This window comes from Sebastes fasciatus, chromosome 3 (assembly GCF_043250625.1).
Source record: "Sebastes fasciatus isolate fSebFas1 chromosome 3, fSebFas1.pri, whole genome shotgun sequence".
NCBI lineage: Eukaryota > Metazoa > Chordata > Actinopteri > Perciformes > Sebastidae > Sebastes > Sebastes fasciatus.
Genome location: NC_133797.1, coordinates 2,970,621 through 2,991,430, shown reverse-complemented (window position 1 = coordinate 2,991,430; position 20,810 = coordinate 2,970,621). Strand labels below are relative to the sequence as shown.

Genomic DNA, 20,810 nt, shown 5'->3' with positions numbered 1-20,810 from the left:
CACTCACACCTCTCACCTCACCTGTCAACCTTTGGCCAACCCAGTAGTCCTTTTACATAGCTGAATATTTAGTGACACAGAATCTGACAGGTCACAGATTTCCGATGTCACCGAGCCATCAAACTATACAACACCTGTCTGGGGAGGAGGGGGACAAAAGAGGACGGTCTGCAGGACGGTCTGCAGGACAGATAATGCACACAGTGCACTTTAATAGACTGAGCTACTTTTTAATTCTGCACACCACCAACAGCTCTACTCTGCACCTTTATAGACTGGTTTTACTCTATTCTACAAACAATGTACAGCTTTATTTTGCACTTTAGTCTATTTAAAAAATAAAAAAAATTCTACCTCAGTTCTTACCCCGCATTATATTCCATATTTGACATTTCTTAATATCTATATCTCCTATATTTTATTATCCAGCACTATATCACTTTCTGCACTATATTCACTTTTTTATTAGTCCCGTATCTCAGTTGATACCCTGCACCTGTTCATTTTTAACAGTTTCTTCATCTCCTGTTATTTTAATATCTGGGATATTTTTCTTATACTCTGTATTACTTACTTGTGTCTTTTTACTAATATGTTAGCACTATGGAACTGTGATGCTGGAAACTTGAATTTCCCTCGGGATCAATAAAGTGACTATCTATCCATCTATCTATCTATCTATCTATCTATTTCAGTGCATCAGCTGTTACAACCAGGGCAATACCTACCATTGAGGACACCAAGGTCATGTCTGCTGTATCTTTTTTTCAGGGAGTTTGGGCATTTAAGCCACCTGGGGGGAGTTAACACACTACAAAGTTATCATTAGTATTGTTCATTTATTTATTTATATAAATTAAAAAAAAAAAAATCAACACCTGCTGAGTTCTTTTTCAGACACAGGCTATTAAACATTTTTTTTAAATATATTTAAAGACAGTATTTCCCCACTAGAAATGTGTTCCTAGTGGTGTGTACAAGGCTTTCAAATAGCATTCACACCTTCATGCTGGTAATTGACTTTGATAAAAAAAAATATATAAAAAATAGTATATAAAATGTGAAAAAAAAATCCAACTTCTAACATTTAACAGATGGGTGCGTTTGTCAGACCTGGTCCCAGTATTTTAGTCCTCAGTCCTGACTGCTGCTACTACCCATCTCCCCTCCTCGTCCTGCGGGTCGTCCAGGTGTGGGGACCATCTGTTTGTTAGCTTACTTTACCTTTTTTATTTTACTTATCTTATCTTATTTACTAATTTTACTAAATGTATCTTACTTAATTGTTATTCTTTTAGGCACTGGTGCTAGAAATAGCACTTTTTTATTTTATAAACTTGTATTTTATACACTTGAACTTGTTGTAATTTTGTTGTATTTTTGAGCAATCTCTGGCACAAGAATTTCCTTCGGGATTAATAAAGTTCTATCTTATCTTATTTTATCTTATTTTATCCATGGATGGTTCCCACCATGGTGGAACCCCTGTAGTCGTCCCTGTGGCCTGCTGGGAGCGCTGTTGACTGTAAAGTGTAACACAGACGCCATCTTGAGGAGACCCTGAACGCAGCGCTGGTTGGTGATTGACAACAATCTGAGGCGCATCATGATCATGATGGGATTACTGACTGACAAGTGAAGCAGCTTCACATCAGCTCTGTGTTCCACCTGCTGAAGGGAGAGGAGAGGAAGTGTTCTTCTCTCCAGGTGGTTGTAGTGTTTAGAGGAGAGAGAGAGAGAGAGAGGCTGATCTGTGCAGCCTGATGGCCGGCTAGCTGCTCTCAGTCTGGACTCCACCGCGGCCTGCTCTGCTCGGGAGGAGGAAGGGTGGTGACGGAGCACAATGCTCCACCGCTGACTCCAACCAGAGACACTGAGACACTGATCCTCTACCAGAGACCCACTGCGAGCTGGACGACGAGCACCATGCACTTCTAGATATTACTAAAAGCTCTTAACTCTCCGCATTGTGTCGTTGTGTGTGTCGGGGCTGAGACCGACAGTGAGAGCCGTCTCTCGTCTCTCGTCTCCTCAATCCAGCCGGAGACCCGGAGACATCCGGAGACATGTCCTCCAACTGCACCAGCGCAGCGCCTGTCAGCGCCAGCAAAACCAAGACGAAAAAGAAGCATTTTATAGGACAGAAAGTGAAACTATTCCGTGCAAGTGAGCCCATTCTCAGCGTGTTAATGTGGGGAGTGAACCACACGGTGAGTCTGTGTTCATGTTCATGTTACATGTTGTCTACAGTGAGTGAGCGGTGTGTTTATGATGCTGCTGGGATTCAGTCTGCTAGCCTGCTAGCTGTTAGCCAGCTGCCTTCATCTGTCAGCCCGCTCTGATGCTCTCAGTCGGCCATGTAGTCAGTCTGTTTCATGGATATTAGCTCAGTGTTTAGCGGTATGTTTGGACAGAGATGTGCTGCTGGTTGTCCTACAGTGTGTGCAGCTAGCTGCTGCTGATGGGAGCTACATGTAGCCGCGGCTCGCGGTGCCTGCAGCGTGCGTTCTGCAGGGATCTGAAGTGTGTCTGATCAACTCTCTGCAGCTGTGGGATGATTATCAGAAAATCAGCATGTCTGTGTATTTTCACCTCAAATTGTCGCGTTAACAATGCGCCATCATTAATGATGGATGGTGAAGTGTTTTAGAGCCAGAGTCGTGCGCTGCGGCTGATGTAGTGCAGGCATGGAGGAGTGGGAGTGGGAGTGGGAGGGGTGTGACAGGCAGGCAGCCAGAGCAGGCAGCCGAGGCAGGCAGGCAGGCAGCCGGAGCAGAGCAGCAGGTTACTCTGATTTCAGCCCCACAGCTGCAGACAGCAGCAGCAGCCTCCCTGCTGGTTCAATACACCTGCTCTGAGCGTGCATGTGCAGCCCCAGTGCTCGGTGCATGCATCCAACTGCTGCAGTTTATTCCATCACATCATTCCCCTATAAATAGAGCAGAAAAATATATCACATTCACTTTTGGCCCGAGACTGCCCTATGGCTATGAAGAGCCCAGCGAGAGGCAGATTGGACACCAGTGATGGATGGATGGATTGGGGTTTGGACCAACAACTTGCCCCTTACCTAATGTGCAGTACACCTGGTAACTGTTTGGTCAGACAGCCATTGTGGACTGGCACCGTGTGATTGATGCTTGAGAAGTATCAGGTATGAGGATTGTGTTCAGGGTGGAAACTTTTTGATCTGCTCTGAATGACCTGATAACATTGTGTGAGTTCATTGTCACAGTCAGGTGTCATTTATTTCCCCACATCCTTTATTGTTGGTTCCCTCACGTCAGTTAAAGTACATTGGTGCTGTTGTGATGAAATGACAGTATTGGGTGGTAAACTGACTCTTCTCTCATACATGAATGTTATCAGTAATTGGCAGTAACTCAAAAGTATTTAACTGCCAAAACAGCAGATAGTGACAACAACAGCCACAGCAGATTTGACACTGTGACACTGTGACACTGGGGATACGTGTGTGTGTGTGTGTGTGTGTATCTGTATCAAACCACGCTGGTTTCTGCAAGACATAACATAAGAACCACAAACACTAGCTAGCCTGTTCAATGAAATTACAATAGAATGCATACAACCAAGGCATTAAGGGAACAGCTAATGATATGGTTATCACTGCAGCATCTCCACTATTCAGTGGGTGATCTTTGGCAGTGGGCGTGTGGGTGCAGGCAGCACACAGGCCTGGTGATTTGAGGTGTGGGTGGGAAGCCGATTCAAGACATCAAACGGACTTCTCATCAAAGCCCTCTTCTTCCAGTCAGGAGTTGGATGCATTTTTAATAGTGCCCCCCCCAAGCTGTGATACTGCAGGAATTCACTTCCACACAGTGTCAGATAGTGTTTAGATGATGTACCGCACCACCTGTTTGATGCTGTTAATCCCTCGCTTTTTGTTTTATGTCACGTCCGCAAATAATTGCCCACTCGGGAGTGGGCTCCGAGCTTCAAGTTAAGGGAGTGTTTGTATTTTACTGACTGAGCCCATTCAGCATTATCAAACGACACCTTTACAGTTAGGGATGCATCAATCTGACTTTTTCAGTCCAGACACTGATAGCGATACCTGGGATTTGGGTATCGGCCGATACAGAGTACCGATCCGATACCAGTGTGTTATGTGTAAGGCAACATCAGGCTTGACTTAAACATTGTTTTTCTAACTTTGGAAAACAAAATGTAACAAATGCATGCATTTATATACATTTACTGAATTGTTATTTATTATCAAAATGATAAATCCTGCAGCAACAAATTGGTCAAAACTTAAACAGGACAAATTCCAGGGTATAATGTATATAGTATATAAATTTAGAATTGAATTGAATAGATCAGCCACATTGTCACCGATATCTGATCCAGCTATTTGAGTCAGAATCGGCCCGATATCCGATCCGGTATCGGTGCATTCCTATTTACAATAACAGAGTGTGATGTTTATAAATGACACCGTGTGTTCATACAGAAACTTTCTGTTAAAAGTTCAATAACTGCGCAATGTCATACTTCTTCAAGTTATACCTCACTTTCTGATATGTTTAGTTTTACTGCAAATATCTGAATTTCCTATAATGAACAGGCCTCCCTCCACTAGGAAGCTACCTCACTAGACTGTTTTCTTTTTGAAAACTTGATTATGAACTTGAATCTGGCGATTACAATATGTATCATGATACAGGGGTAACGATTCAATATATTGCGATATACTATAAGCAAGGCAGTATATTTAGATTTTTTTTTAAATCTAAATTTAGGAAAAATGACAAAGTATAAAGAACACATCAGAAATGCACCATTTTTTAGAATGGGCATAAATAACACATTTATACTGCAAGCAAAAACTGCATAGTGTTTGCCCCAAACTGCATGTGATTATCATAAAGTGGGCATGTCTGTAAAGGGGAGACTCGTGGGTACCCATAGAACCCATTTACATTCACATATCTGGAGGTCAGAGGTCAAGGGACCCCTTTGAAAATGGCCATGACAGTTTTTCCTTGCCAAAATGTAGCATAACTTTGGAGCGTTATTTAGCCTCCTTCCCCACAAGCTAGTATGACATGGTTGTTACCAGTGGATTCCTTAGTTTTTCTAGTTTCATATGATATCTTCACTCTTGCTCTGGAACTGAACCTGCTACTGCCTCTGAAAGACAGTAAAGTCGGTTGGGGTTGCCCGCGATCCTGCCGGTCTCATAGGGTTAAAAACAACTGAGTACCCTTATGTACCTCTGTCGGGAGCATATCCTTCCTGACAAGCTAGTATGACCTGGTTGGTACCAATGGATTCCTTAATTCTTTTAGTTTCATATGATGCCAGTAACTTCATTCTAGCTTTAAAACTGAGCCCACTACGACCTCCAAGATATTGAATAGCGGCCAGGCCCGATGGCGGGCCGTCAGATTTTCAAGAGATTAATTAATTAGTGTTTTGGAGAATTGATACAATATCACAACACATAATATTGTGATACCCATGTGTATCCATATTGTCTCACACCCCTGTTTGTATGTGTGTGCGCTTACTAAATATTGTACCAAGCAGCTGTTACACTGGTATAACAGCAGCATATTTTCACTGCATTAACATTAATGCACCATCAGGTGTTTGAGTTGACTTCTCAAAATGAGAAGAACATAATAACAAACAGCACTGCCAGGACTGTTACTGCCGCTTTGCTGCCCTTTTGAGTTTACCCGTCTGTTCTTACTGAATGCTGTTTGACTCTACTCTCTCCCTGACGTATTGGTATCTCTTCAGTCTTTCCCCCCAGTTTCTCTTGTATGGTTGTTTACTTGATAATCTACAAGAAGTTTTTTCTGAAGTCTATCAGCGTGAGCTTTTGCCCTGGATGTGTTTCAGCAGATAAGATCAGAGTTGGGGGGTGGGATGGGGGGGTGGCATTAGCAGCAGTAGCAAGAGAAACGGTCAGCCTGCTCTTTGGTCCAAGAGTTAATGATTGGTGCTGGTAAACACTCGCTGAGATTTGGCAGAATGTGTTTGGGTCACATGAAAATGGCAAAACATATTGTTTTTGAATACTGATTGACTGAATACTGATATTATGTTTGCACAACAGGAGTACTTTCTGGAGGAGTCTGTTTTTAACCATCATTTTCAAACTGTGTCTGTATTGAAATTGCAAAATGTCAATATTGCTGCTGTGATTTCTTAATGATACAGTCTGTCAGTGTGTATATCAGCCTCAGGCTCTTGTCTGATCTCTCTCTCTTTGTCACTTCTCTCCCTCAGATTAACGAGTTAAGTAATGTGCCTGTACCAGTAATGCTGATGCCAGATGACTTTAAAGCCTACAGTAAGATCAAAGTGGACAACCACCTATTTAACAAGTAGGTACATCACGGCTTATACACCGTCAGCGCAGTCTGTTAAGGCCCAGACGCACTAAATCAACATCAAAGAACTAGCGGCGATGAAGGCCGACTGTTGCGTCGCCTCACGTCGCCTTTGTCTTGGCCGACAAGTTGCATTTGAACACACCTCACAGAGTACAGCCGACGGCCAGTTAGCACGTACGTTCTGCTCCTGCGTGAGAGGAAATAACTCTGTAACTGTATTTATCATTCAAAAAAGGGAAACTGGAAGAGCGAGGACGGCGGATATACAAGCCGTTGTTATGATACGTTCATGAAACAAAGCGGCGTTTGTCGACCATTTTCACACCACTCTCACTCACCACTTAGCTTGATTCCAGATGTTCATGTCGCTGTGAAGATAGCCGTGTGTTGGAATGATCAGATGAGATGAAGATGAAACATGAGAAGAGCCTTCTGTGATTTTCCTCTTGACTTTACTCGTTGGTTTGCTTTCTTCACTTCCGTTTCTCTTCTTCCCCTGCACTGATTCGTATAAGCTGATCAGCCGATCAGAGTGATATCTCTCACCGACGGGCTCCGACTCCGATTCAACACACTGAATCATCTGAAAAACCTCCAACACGGGCGGAGTAGAGCCGACGGTGCGGGACACACCGAAAAAACTAGACTGACGGACGCTCTCCGACTAAACTGGCCGACGCCAGTTGTAGCATGTGATCATCATCTTCCACAGTCAGAGAAATTAAATTTGGTCTTGTATACAGGAGTGGACAAAATAATGTCAACACTCAATAAACATCACTTTGAGTCTGAAGTAGCTGGGTCACCACAGCAGTCTCTACCATAAAGGTGGATCCTATTAAGGCCCTGACACACCAACCCGACGGTCAGACGTCGGCCTAGTTTTTTCGGTGTGTCCTGCATCGTCGGCTCTAGTGCAGCCTGTGTTTATTCGGCCGATTCAGCATCATGAATCAGCGGCGGAGCTCGTCGGTGAGAAAAATCACTGATTGGCTGTTCAGCTTAAACGAATCAGTGCAGGAGAAGAGAAACAGAAGTGAAGAAAGCAAACCGAGGAAAATCACAGAAGGCTCTTCTCATGTTTCATCTTCATCTCATCTGATCATTCCAACACACGGCTATCTTCACAGCGACATGAACATCTGGAATGAAGCTAAGTGGTGAGTGAGTGGTGTGAAAATGGTCGGCAAACGCCGCTTTGTTTCATGTACGTATCATAACAACGGCTTGTATATCCACCGTTCTCGGTCTTCCTGTTTCCCGTCTTTGAATGATGAATCCAGACTACCGCCGCCTGCTGGTGTGGAGAGCTATTTCCTCTCACGCAGGAGCAGAACGTACATGCTAACTGGCCGTCGGCTGTCGTCTTTGCGGTGTGTTCAAGTGCAGCTTTTTGGCCAAGACAAAGGAGACGTGAGGCGACGCAACTGGTGGCCTTCGTTGACGCTAGTTCTTTGATGTCAGGTTGGTGTGTCTGGGCCTTAAGGTTGCATGACATTTAGTGGTAATTGTCAAGCACCAATATAGTGTTCATCACAACACTGTTGGCTATTTTTTAACTGTGGACTTTGTTCCTTGTTGTTGATGGAGTGTATCTGTGCTTAGAAAACTGCTGTCCTGTACACATTTGATAATCTTGTAGCTTCTTTGAGTGATGCACCTACAGTATATGCACATGTGGTTTGGTCATTTACAGTTCCCAGAAGCCTCACGTTGCTGTGAGAACTTGCATATCAAAGTGCTACCAACCAGACACAAACCAACCAACAATAACAGCAACCCAAATCTGTTCTCATGACAAAATATGATAAAGGCTGAAATGTGAAATGCAAATAGATTGAAAATGACTATTTAACCATAAAGCAAGTGATATAGCCACACTGGAGTTGTGATTTTAGCTGCAATTCCGATTTATTTTTAGGGCTGTCAATTAAAATGGTTTAACATTTGATTTATCACATTTTTTATCTGTTCTAAATGTGCCTTAAAGGGAGATTTTTCAAGTATTTAATACTCTTATCAACATGGGAGTGGGAAAATATGCTGCTTTATGCTAAATGTATGTATATATTTATTATTGTAAATCAATTAACAACACAAAACAATGACAGATATTGATCCAGAAACCCTCACAGGTACTGCATTTAGCATAAAACAATATGCTCAAATCATAACATGGCAAACTGCAGCCCAACAGACAACAACAGCTGTCAGTGTGTCAGTGTGCTGACTTGACTATGACTTGCCCCAAACTGCATGTGATTATCATAAAGTGGGCATGTCTGTAAAGGGGAGACTCGTGGGTACCTATAGAACCCATTTACATTCACATATCTGGAGGTCAGAGGTCAAGGGACCCCTTTGAAAATGGCCATGTCACTTTTTAGCGTAAGTTCGAAACGATATTTAACCTCCTTTTACTTGAAGCCAGTATCTTCACTCTAGCTTTAAAATTGAGCCCGCTACAACTTAAAAATTGCAAGTTGTGTTAATAGGTTAAAGAAATTAGTGGTGTTGAAACAAATTTGCATCAACATGTTATTATCACGTTAACTTTGACAGCCCTCATTTCTTTGCATTTCAGATTCTACCTTCTATCATATTTAGTTGTGATAAAGGTTTTCGGTCGGTGGTATTGTTCACTAGTTTGCGATCATACATCTCTTTGCATTTCTTTAATTGAACAAAATCAAATCTATATGTTAACTACCAATAGGAATACAGATTTAACCACTAGTTCCATCTGTTTACAAATCTGGCCTTAGAAGTGAATGGAAATGATGTCGGTGCTTTAGCTCACGTCATGAAACTTGTTTTGTTTGCAATACTAAATGGAAATGAGGTGTTGCTTAAAAAGGCTGATGTTAGGGTTGACTTTGCTATTTGATGCACTTTAAAATGTTCTCATCCTGCGAACAGAGCAGCATCTAAAGTTAAGCTCTCAAGTAGAACAAATAGATTTGGAAAAGGAGCTAAAAGCTGTAAATGTCAACTGTGAATTGTAGAACTGTCTGTGCAGGATCCTCACACAAAAGCAGAAATAAATCTAACAAGCAAATATCAGTCAGTCTTCTTCCTCATTGTCAGTAATTAGCCTCTGAGCTCCTGTCTGTTGACTGAGTGTGACTCTCTGTCTCTTCCTTGTCAGAGAAAACCTGCCTAGTCGCTTTAAGTTCAAAGAGTACTGTCCCATGGTGTTCAGAAACCTGAGGGAGAGGTTCTGCATCGATGACCAGGACTACCAGGTGAGTCACTTCTGGTCAGAGGATACAAACAAACGTTGATGAATGAAATGAAAATGATTTTAAAGAGGTCTTAGGAAGTTTAAAATGTCTACTTCGATGTAGGAATAGAAATGGATGTCTCCTTTTTGCTTTTTTTTGGCAGAACTCTCTGACGAGGAGCGCCCCACTTAACAGCGACTCCCAAGGTCGTTTCGGCAACCGCTTCCTGTCCAGCTACGACCACCGCTTTGTAATTAAAACCGTGTCCAGTGAGGACATCGCCGAGATGCACAACATCCTAAAGAAATATCACCAGGTAGAAGGCCCTCGTAGCTCCACATGGGACATACAGAGACAGAATCAAATAGCCCAGCATTTCTGACTCAGTACTTCAATATGTGTAATACATGTTGGGTATGAGTATTGTTGCTTTCATACACTATCTAATCTAAATGTTCACTGTTGATATGGATGGATTGTAGGAAAGAAATTTAGGAAGCATCAGTCCGTGAAAATAACTTAAGATGTGCTTCCTTCATTTGAAACCTAGAGTCAGTGTCAGTGATGCATGTAAATGATGCAGAAATGATCCGACTGTAGAGCGCTCCGTGTCCAGTTTTAATCAGTTTTCATACAGTATATTTGATTCCTTACTCCCACACTTTCCGTTCCACTCTCTGCTCTCCTCCCCTGATTGTCTCCAGTTTATAGTGGAGTGTCATGGCAACACGCTGCTCCCTCAGTTCCTGGGCATGTACAGGCTAACAGTGGACGGCGTGGAGACGTACATGGTGGTGACCCGGAATGTATTCAGCCATCGCCTCACGGTACACCGCAAGTACGACCTGAAGGTAAAAACACGTTGGTTTACAACACTACACCAACATGTATCGATCACACACACACCCACACACACACACACACACACATCTTTCTTAGGATAAATCACGTACACACACACAACTGAATACTGAGCACAGACTTCAATCACACATTTGTGCAACACCGTCCATCTCTCTCATTAGACCAGTGGTTCTCAAACCTTTTTCAATAATGTACCCCATTTGAAATATATATTTATCAGCCAAATATCCCCTGACTAGCGCAAAACATTTTTGGTAGAAAAAGAAAGCCTATATAAAAACGTACGAATACAGCGCTGCGACATCAGCGTCTGATTTACCCAACAACAACACTGTAACTGAAAAACACTTAAAGGTCCCACATTATGTTCATTTTCAGGATCATACTTGTATTTTGTGTTTCTACTAGAACATGTTTACATGCTGTAATGTTAAAAAAAACTTTATTTTCCTCATACTGTTGGCCTGAATATATACCTGTATTTACCCTCTGTCTTAAACGCTCTGTTTTAGTGCATTTCGACGGAATTGCGACCAAATTGCTACAGAATTGCGTTGCTAGGCAACAGCTTGAGTCCATGTGTACTTCCTGTCAGCTGATGACATTCACATACACTGCAACCAGGAATAAACTGGGACACATTTAGAATGTTTACGTTTAAATCTGTGTAAAGGGTCTAAATATTGTATATTTGTGACATCACAAATGGACAGACAGAGTTTCTGAATACGGGCTGTGTGTATTTCCCTGTGGATTGAGAGTTTCGATACTTTCACAGTATTTATATAGCAATGAAGCCTGCTTTATAATAAAAAACATGAAAATCTCACTTTTTTATAATATGGGACCTTTAAATGCTCCATTTCAAATGTTTAGTATCCATCACTCAATTCATGGCAACCCATTTTTTTGTCGTCATGCATTAACACCAAGACGGCATTGTAGTTGCATTGAACTGCATGTACAGTTCAGTGAGAAACAAAAGCTCGTGCTTCACTGAGGATCTTTGTCATTCTTCGGTGGCAGGGAGGCAGCTGCACTGATTACACTCTTTTCCAGGCACAGCCTGTTTTTTTGCCTTTGCTGTTGTATTGCTGCCTCGTTTCAACCACAAAGACATTCTCTTGATTTTTTGTCTGTCATTCAATATCGAAACTGGCTTCCCAGTCACACTGGAAATAGGAATATTATATTATATAATAATATAACTTACATTTCCATTTTTTATTATATCTTATCATAGTATAATTATTTTAGGAATTATGCATGGCTGATATTTTTGAAATTAACAGTTTAAAGAAATCTCACGTACCCCCTGCAGTACTCCAAAGTATTGATTTCTGATGGACTGACCCCACTGTTAGATCAAAGTAAAACTTCAAATTCATTTTAACCATGTCATACTAGCTCATCGCGAAGGAGGTTAACTAACGCTCCAAAGTTACACTACATTTTGGCGAGGAAAAGCTGGCATGGCCATTTTCAAAGGGGTCCCTTGACCTCTGACCTCCAGATCAGTGAATGTAAATGGGTTCTATGGGTACCCACGAGTCTCCCCTTTACAGACATGCCCACTTTATGATAATCACATGCAGTTTGGGGGCAAGTCATAGTCAAGTCAGCACACTGACACACTGACAGCTGTTGTTGCCTGTTGGGCTGCAGTTTGCCATGTTATGATTGGAGCATATTGTTTTATGCTAAATGCAGTACCTGTGAGGGTTTCTGGATCAATATCTGACATTGTTTTGTGTTGTTAATTAATTTACAATAATAAATATACACATACATTTGCATAAAGCAGCATATTTGTCCACTCCCATGTTGATAAGAGTATTAAATACTTGACAAATCTCCCTTTAAGGTTCATTTTGAACAGGTAAAAAAAATGTGCGATTAATTTGTGATTAATTGTGATTAACTAGGGACAATCATTAATCGCGATTAAATATTTGAATTGATTGACAGCCCTAGTAATAATAAAAAATACTTTAATAATTCAAATCATTCTGTGTATATTTTTACCACTTTTAATATCTGAGCAGTAGCTTAAGATAAATATATATCGTCCAGCAAAGTAACAATGAAGAAAATGGGCATGTCTATGAATTTAAATAGCGGACAGTTCATACTCTCCTGGTATCATTTGTAGGAGATTACAAATCCAGCTCATCAATAAAGAATTCTGGGTTTGTGTTGAATGTTACTGTGCAACCTAAAACAATCCTTCCTAGCACAAGCCTGTTCTCCTGCCAAACATTCTCTGAAGAAAACAACCGTACTGCTACAATATTGACAGTTAAAAGACGCTGTCTGAGTCAAAGTGGGTAATATGCTAACAATGCCTCTGATGTATCTCGAGCTTCTTTCAGTGAATTCTATTTTTATTCTCATTCTTAGGGTTCTACAGTCTCAAGGGAAGCCAGCGACAAGGAGAAGGTACGTTTTATTTCTGTGCAGTGACGGCTGCTGACATGATGGGACCAAAATAAACGCCCTGAGCTCACCCCACGGGGAAACTTGTCAAGTGACAGCTAAATTAAGTACGTTTTAAGTAAACAGATGTATTGTAGTGGTGCGTTTTGCACTGGCCTCATGTGGTCAGTGTGTAATACTGTGTTGAACTTGTTTTGTTTGTTAGTATGTACTGTAGACTACTGACACTTTAATAGACAATCACTTTGAGTTGTTGGAATGGGACTTTCTCTGTCCCATGAAACCAGAAATCATGGAAAGACTATTGATTTTGACTTTATCTCTATGTATCAGGGCTGGGAAATATATCAATATTATATCGATATCGTGATATAAGACTAGATATTATCTTAGATTTTGGATATCGTGACATCGTGATATTGCATAGTGTTGTTTTTTTCCTGGTTTTAAAGACTACATTACAATAAAGTGATGCAATTTTCTGAACTTACCAGATTGTTCTAGCTGTTTTATTATTTTTCTTTTACACTTAGTCATTATATCTACATTACTGATGAATAGTTATAAAAAATAATCATCGAAAAATATGTAAATATTTTTTGATGTAATATGACATTTATGACAGTGTTAATTGTAACAGTTATCAGTATTATCTGTATGATGCAGGTGACTTCTAATCATCCTCATTACCAACATGTCTGCTACTGTTTGATACCAAAACACTTCCCCTCTCCTCAGGCTAAAGAACTCCCCACGTTTAAAGACAACGACTTCCTGAATGAAGGCCAGAAGCTGCAAATAGGAGATGACAACAAGAAGTACTTTTTGGAGAAGCTAAAACGGGACGTAGAGGTAAGAAACACATCCGGGTTTTAGAATTGATCGGCTTTAAAAACCTAGTGCGGGGCCTTTGCTTTGTTTAGACTCTTCTGACTGTCCTTCGATGTTCACACAAAACAAGTGCTGTGATTGTGCTTTTTACCACAGTGGAATAATCCATATGAGCAACTCAGAATCAGTTTTTCACGTCACACCTCACCATCTTTGAATTGCTTTTACACAATTTAGATTTTAAGTCATTTTAATCTTGTTATTTTTGATCTATTATTTGATTAGTTTGGGTGTCAAACCTAAATACTTTTGTTTCGGTGGCATCGTGTACTTAAAATCGTCAAATACCAAAAGCTGGTATTGGTGTACTTCAATACTTGTTCTTTGATGAGAGTTTCTCATTTACAATATAACCTTATACTGTACTAACTAGACCAATTTTAATCTATTTCATTAGGGTATTTATATTCCTCCAAGTAAAGTATAAAAGGGTATAAGTATTGAAAGAGTTTGTATAAATGACAGTGTGGTTGTATTTCAGTGAAATCATGCTGAGGTTGTACTCTAGTGCACAGTTCTATTGTTCTATCGTAGTAAAAAGCTCAGTCTGACAATTCTGACAATAATGTGCTATCACACATTAAAGTGGTATGAATTGATTTCTTTTGGGACTATGATCCTATAAACACATTACGTATTATCACAGCTTTAAAGTTGTTTCGGCAAACAGTTGTCTATTTACACATCCAGCTAACGCAAAGCAACACTAACATTCATTTTGAGTCTTGTTTCTGGCCACCTGGCCAATGTAAGTCCAGTATTCTCTCTCCTTTTAAGCTCTGGTGTTGGTCTCCACCAACTCCTGAGGGAAATATCTGGCTCTTCTGCAGCTAAAAGCTCCTCTGTGTTCACCATTTAATCACCAAACTCGTCTGTTGTTTGGTGATGGGCAGGTAGCGGGCAGTGGGTTTATCAGGGGAGACTAATACAAAACAATAAAGAGCTGAAAGAAAGTGAAATGAGAGATATGATACCCATCATTACAAGTGATTTGTTTCTTTAAAATTCACTTACTTTGAACACATATTGTATGGAATTTCAGTCTCATTTAATTTATTAATTAATTTGATTGGGACAGAGCACGTTAATGAACATCAGTGTAAAATACAGGATGTAAACATGCAGGAGTTCCAGGGATGTTAAGAGTTTCTTTTTCTTTTCTTTTTTTTTACATTTGAAACTTCTATTGAGGTTTCCAAATGAAGCTTCGAATGTCAGTCATCTTACTTTATGATGCTATCACCCTAAAGGAATTGGAAAAACAAATAGATTTAGTGTTGTTGTGGTTATATAAATGTAATTTATGGTGCTGTTAGTTTGCTGCTAGACCGCCCCGTTAATACAGGCCGTGCCTCCCTTTGTGTGCAGCGAGCCAGAGAGCAAACAGCTTTTTGACTGCAGTGAAAATGTTGTTTTTGAAAGGCTTAACACCGACAAATATGGATTGAGGCAGAATACTTCGTTATGTAAAAACATGTTGTGAAGTTTGGAAATGATTACATCTATCTTTTTTCAATAAATTCTGACTTTTGGACTATACAACTTATAGTTAGTTATTGGAAATGTTTGGATCACACATCTAATTCTAAAAATGGTATAATACGAATAATATTTAGTATTATAATATGAGTGTAGCCTAATCATTATCTGCAACTGTGCAGAAGTACCGGTTAGTGAGTGTGGACACTCAAAGGAGACTGGACAGGTTAGAGAGTGACCCGCAGTCAGATGGATGGGTTGAGGTTTTTTTAATGGTTGGTTTGGTTTTGACAACCGGGTTTAAACACAAGATATAGACATGCAAGAAAAAATTAAAGCTGCGCAGCATTCAAAAGTTGATTTAAAATTTGAACGTCAACGTTCTGAATGAAGCATGGAACTATTCGGTACAGCCCTACAGTATGTCAATCCTAAAAAAAGGTCCTTCTGACCCGTATGACTGAGAAACCCCTGAAGTGCAGATGTGACACCAAGGCATTACATTGAATGTTTTCTGTGTGTATTGTATGTGTGTGTCAGTTCCTGGCAACCCTAAAGATCATGGACTACAGTCTCCTGGTGGGAATCCATGATGTGGATCGGGCAGAGCAGGAGGAGATGGACGTGGAGGGCGTGGGAGAGGAGGAGGAGTACGAGAACGACGGGATGGGCGGAGGCGTGCTCACCGGCTCCTTCGGCACGCCTCCCGACAGCCCCGGGAACCCTCTCAACTGCGGAGGATTCTTCGGCCCCGGGGAGTTTGACCCCTCTGTGGACGTTTACGCAATCAAGAGCCACGACAGTGAGGGTCTTTGACATCCATCTGACTTACTGAACTTAGCTGTAGAACGGTCAAAGCTACAGTTCTCATGCAATAGTAGTAGAAATGTGTGTCCCACAGAGCCACAGCAGCCTTTATCACTTATCTTCAGTTGAAAGTAAAAACCTTGTGATGTGTTGTTCTTGTGCTAGGTGCTGTGAAGAAGGAAGTATACTTCATGGCTATCATCGACATCCTCACGCACTATGACGCTAAGAAAAAAGCTGCACATGCTGCCAAAACTGTGAAACACGGGGTGAGTGTCAAATACTCCATCATGATCCATCAGTCTATGGCTACACATTACAAAGGGCAGATTATATAGAACATTTAAAGGGACTGATGTAAGAATCAGAAATTGCTTGTTAACAGCGACACCTGTGGCCGTTAAGTCAACGAAAGTCAGCGTCCTCGCGCTTGTGCTCGCTCTACATAGACATAAACGAGCATCACTCAAAACAGTGAGGAGACACACGTCAGCTAAACCACAATATCACTCTATATTTCAGCTGCTTGGCAGTAATGTTAGCTGACCAGACGAAGGTCTCTCCATGAATCAATGCTGATCCTAGTGTTGGCTTTTCCTGCCTCAGCCCCCCGACCGCGGCCGGAGGGAACAGGGGAGACACCGGAGTTTTGGTCGGAGACGATAACGTTTCTCTCTGCGGAGCCCCGTCACTTCACAAGACACGGGAAACCTCTGTTGGTCTGGAGGAGCTGCAGCAGTTATTTCCGTACAAACGTCCACTGTACATTCACTAGATATTCTCAGAGCTAAACTAACTCTTCTGCAGTGTGGAGTGTGCGCGCATGCACGTGAGAGTGGAGCAAAAGAGAGAGAACGAGCACGGTGTGTGAGAGAAGGCAGGCAGAGGAGCAGAGTACAGCAGAGACTCCGGTCCTGGAGACCAAAGCTACGGTCTCCCCCGCGTCCTCCGACCGCGGCCAACACTGTTTAACAGACGGGCTTCACTAGATACAACCAAGAGGTTTTGGTGCTTCCGTGTAGTTTGTGTTGGAGTCTGAGTCTGAACTGTGTAGCCACACGCGAGCGCGCATGGGACACCGACCCAAAATGTGATATCTCAGGAACGCCTGGAGGTAATCCACTTGGATGAGTCCTTACCCCAAGTGAAGGAGTTCAAGTACCTCGGGGTCTTGTTCGCGAGTGAGGGGACTATGGAACGTGAGATTGGCCGGAGAATCGGAGCAGCGGGGGGGGGTGGTATTGAATTCGCTTTACCGCACCGTTGTGACGAAAAGAGAGCTGAGCCGGAAGGCAAAGCTCTCGATCTACCGGTCAATCTTCGTTCCTACTCTCACCTATGGTCATGAGGGTCATCAGGACCGAAAGAACTAGATCGCGGGTACAAGCGGCCGAAATGGGTTTCCTCAGGAGGGTGGCTGGCGTCTCCCTTAGAGATAGGGTGAGAAGCTCAGTCATCAGTGAGGGACTCGGAGTAGAGACGCTGCTCCTTTGCGTTGAAAGGAGCCAGCGGAGGTGGTTCGGGCATCTGGTAAGGATGCCCCCTGGACGCCTCCCTAGGGAGGTGTTCCAGGCACGACCAGCTGGGAGGAGACCACGGGGAAGACCCAGGACTAGATGGAGAGATTATATCTCCCCACTGGCCTGGGAACGCCTCGGGATCCCCCAGTCAGAGCTGGTTAATGTGGCCCGGGAAAGGGAAGTTTGGGGTCCCCTGCTGGAGCTGTTGCCCCCCGCGACCCGACCCCGGATAAGAGGTTGAAGATGACATGACATGAGAGACATCCACTTAGACTCAAGGATGATTAGATTTTGGTGGTCAAAGGTCACTGCAACCTCACAAAACACATTTTTTGGCCATAACTCAATTCATATGCTGATTATGACAATTTCACACAAATGTCTAGCAGGTTAAAATGATGAAGTGTTGACGTTTTGGACAGTTGTGTTTAAATGTCTGTGGTTCCGGAGCTTGTTCAGAGAGACTGGGATTATGTGATTGGTTGACTAGTGAGACACAAATGAACATTTCCATAATGAAGTAAAAATAAATCACATCTCATAAGAATAAGTGTAGTTTTCACAATGATGAATTAATGCAGCAGTGGGTAGAAATGTATTAGTTATTTAAAGTTATTTTTATAAAAGGCTCACTATATCCTGACAGTAGTGCATGAGACAGGTAATCTGAAAAAAAAATCATGTTCCTCTGGTGTCCTCCGGTGCTCCCAACGGCATTTGCAAGATTTCACAGACCGGAGGAGAACAACCAATCAGAGCTGATTTGGAGTCTGCCGTCCAGCTGCTGTCTATGAGAGCCGGCTGTCAATCCCTCGCAAACTCCGATCAAACGGTCAAACTAGGCAGCGCTGATCAAATATGAATCAATATTCTGTTACTGTAATGCCTATTTCTCTCCTCAAATGTTTTCAGAAACATCTTGTAGTGCACGGTTTAGCTGTAAAATGAGAAAGTTTGTGACCCGGCAGCCATGTTGAGATCTGCTGAGGAAATACCAGGCACCGCCCGCCAGCCGGAGCACAGCCAATAGGAACGCTCTCTCTCTCTCAAATGACCTGTGATTGGTCAAAGTCTCCCGTCACGGGCTAGATTTTCTAAAGCCTGAAAACAGAGCCATGAGGAGGAGCAGAAGTCTAGTTTTCTCTCAGAACACTTGAATTACAATATGCTGAAAGGTTATTATGGGATTTTTGCCCAATGATGCCAAAAATATACTGACTACTGCCACTTTAAGTTTTAATAATTTATTCTAATTATTATGAGGTCATAGGGCTTCTGGAAGTGCATTTTACTCCATGAAAAAAATAATGGAAATCGAAAGTATTAATGTTCTTATATTGCATTTGCGTTGCTACATCTATCTAATTTTCTGCCTTTTTTGTGTGTGTGTTTCTCAGGCGGGGGCCGAGATCTCGACGGTGAACCCGGAGCAGTACTCCAAACGATTCTACGAGTTCATGTCCAACATCTTATCATAGACTCATCTCCCAGTCCAGCCACTCACTTCCTGTCATAGATCTGTCAAATGCCACACACTTATTTCTCTTGTCCTTCACCCAGGTGTAGGTCCATCCCCCCCTCCCCCCGCCTCTCTACGACCATAAGAAAAAAACTACCAGTATCCTCCCACAGCCAGCAGCAGTCTGGCAGAAAGGATGCACCGAGCCTGTTACACTGTCCCACCCAAACACACACCACCACCACCACCACCTCCTCCTCCTCCTCCTCCCCGGCTCCCTCATCCACTGCAAGGAAAACTCGTGAAACCGCTCACTGAATTCGGAACGACATCCCGATAATCTCCCTGTTCTTTTTTTTTAATTTTCTGCCTCCCAGTCCTCCTCAGCCTCCTTGTTACTCCTCACGCCAGCACGGAAACTGTCTCACTAATGCCTTGAACGAGCGTGTCAGCTTCAGCAGTTACCAGTCCGTTAGTACAGTCTCTTTGGTTTCTGTTCACGTCGTTGTTGTTCTTATGATTTCTATTAGACACACACACACACATACACAGATGTAAACAACCTGCACAGATGCTGAATGGTCGGATTGCATGACAAACTCTTTGACAGTCGCCATCGGGCTTCTCTCTTAGCAACAACAAAAGAATTAAAAAGTACAGCTGACAAATTGGACCGAGGGGATAAACACGTTCATATATAATGGTGTATTAAGTAAATGAATGCAATATCAAAAAATGCATGGCTGATGTGTACATGAGACTCCACCAGTAAGTTGAAACATCAAACCACTGAACTTAGCATCTGAGTGTTATGACTAAAAACGAAGAAAAAAAAGAAAATATTGGTGTTTGAATGTTCCGTTGCCATATTGTTTTTTTGAATATTTTTCAAATTTTAACCGTGAGCTTGGTGGAGGTTGATCTAAGAAAAAAAAATTCACATAAAAAGGGGAATTCTGCAGCAAATACTTGTTTTATTACCATAAGGATCATTTTTATATCTTGTTTACATTAATGTAGCAATTTTGTGTTTGTATACAGTATTGTTTTGTTACCAACAGACATTAGAAAAAAAGGTTACTTGAAAATGATTCATTGCATATTAAAGGGAGTTTTATCTTGTTTTCGCTGTTTGGCTATGATTATTTCTTCAGTGACTGTCCCTCAAATGCTTGTCAAACTGTTGTTTAACAAAACATGTTTTTACAGTCGAGCTATCTCCATGGCAACTGACCAAACTCCATCTACGAAGGCAGTGAAGACTCGGATGCGGTTGAAAAATCAAGAAAAAGCTAGCAAGTGGACCCTGAGTTAGGATTTTTCCTTTTTGTTAAAACACCATAAAATATCTAATTAAGCTGTAATATTTCACTAAACAGAGTTATGTTATTGTGGCAAGTTAAATTAAAGGGGAACTCAAGCAATTTTGTATCGTACATCCATTGACTGGGGTCTTTTAAAAAGAAGGATCAAAATTGAAGCAGCAGAGGCCGCAAAAATGCCATATACTACACTGCCCATAATGCAACTTGTTAGCCTATTTTTGTTAGACCAAAGCATTTTCATCCTCTGCCCGGTCCGTGAGGGTTAAGAATTGACATCGGGACCGGCTCCTTTCACGCTTTTCTCTGACAAAATGTGAGATCATAGCGTGCATCGTTTTTAACCCTTTAATGTTGCGCTGGACTGTTTGGTACAGCTAGAGCACATTTTGAGTCACTATATCTTATTGAACAGTGTTGAACTCAACTCAACCTGA

At 41.8% G+C, this 20,810-nt stretch overlaps 1 protein-coding gene across 1 annotated transcript; it reads left to right on the top strand.

The window, feature by feature from the left end:
- The first annotated feature begins 1,539 nt into the window (after positions 1–1,539).
- Positions 1,540–19,891, top strand: LOC141763359 (phosphatidylinositol 5-phosphate 4-kinase type-2 beta-like). The gene is made up of 10 exons (XM_074627909.1): positions 1,540–2,210; positions 6,265–6,362; positions 9,520–9,616; positions 9,759–9,911; positions 10,300–10,446; positions 12,860–12,898; positions 13,634–13,747; positions 15,806–16,067; positions 16,238–16,341; positions 18,990–19,891. Exons 1-10 carry the CDS (start codon positions 2,067–2,069, stop codon positions 19,068–19,070), a joined length of 1,239 nt encoding a protein of 412 aa, XP_074484010.1. The 5' UTR covers positions 1,540–2,066; the 3' UTR covers positions 19,071–19,891.
- Positions 19,892–20,810: the final 919 nt, after the last annotated feature.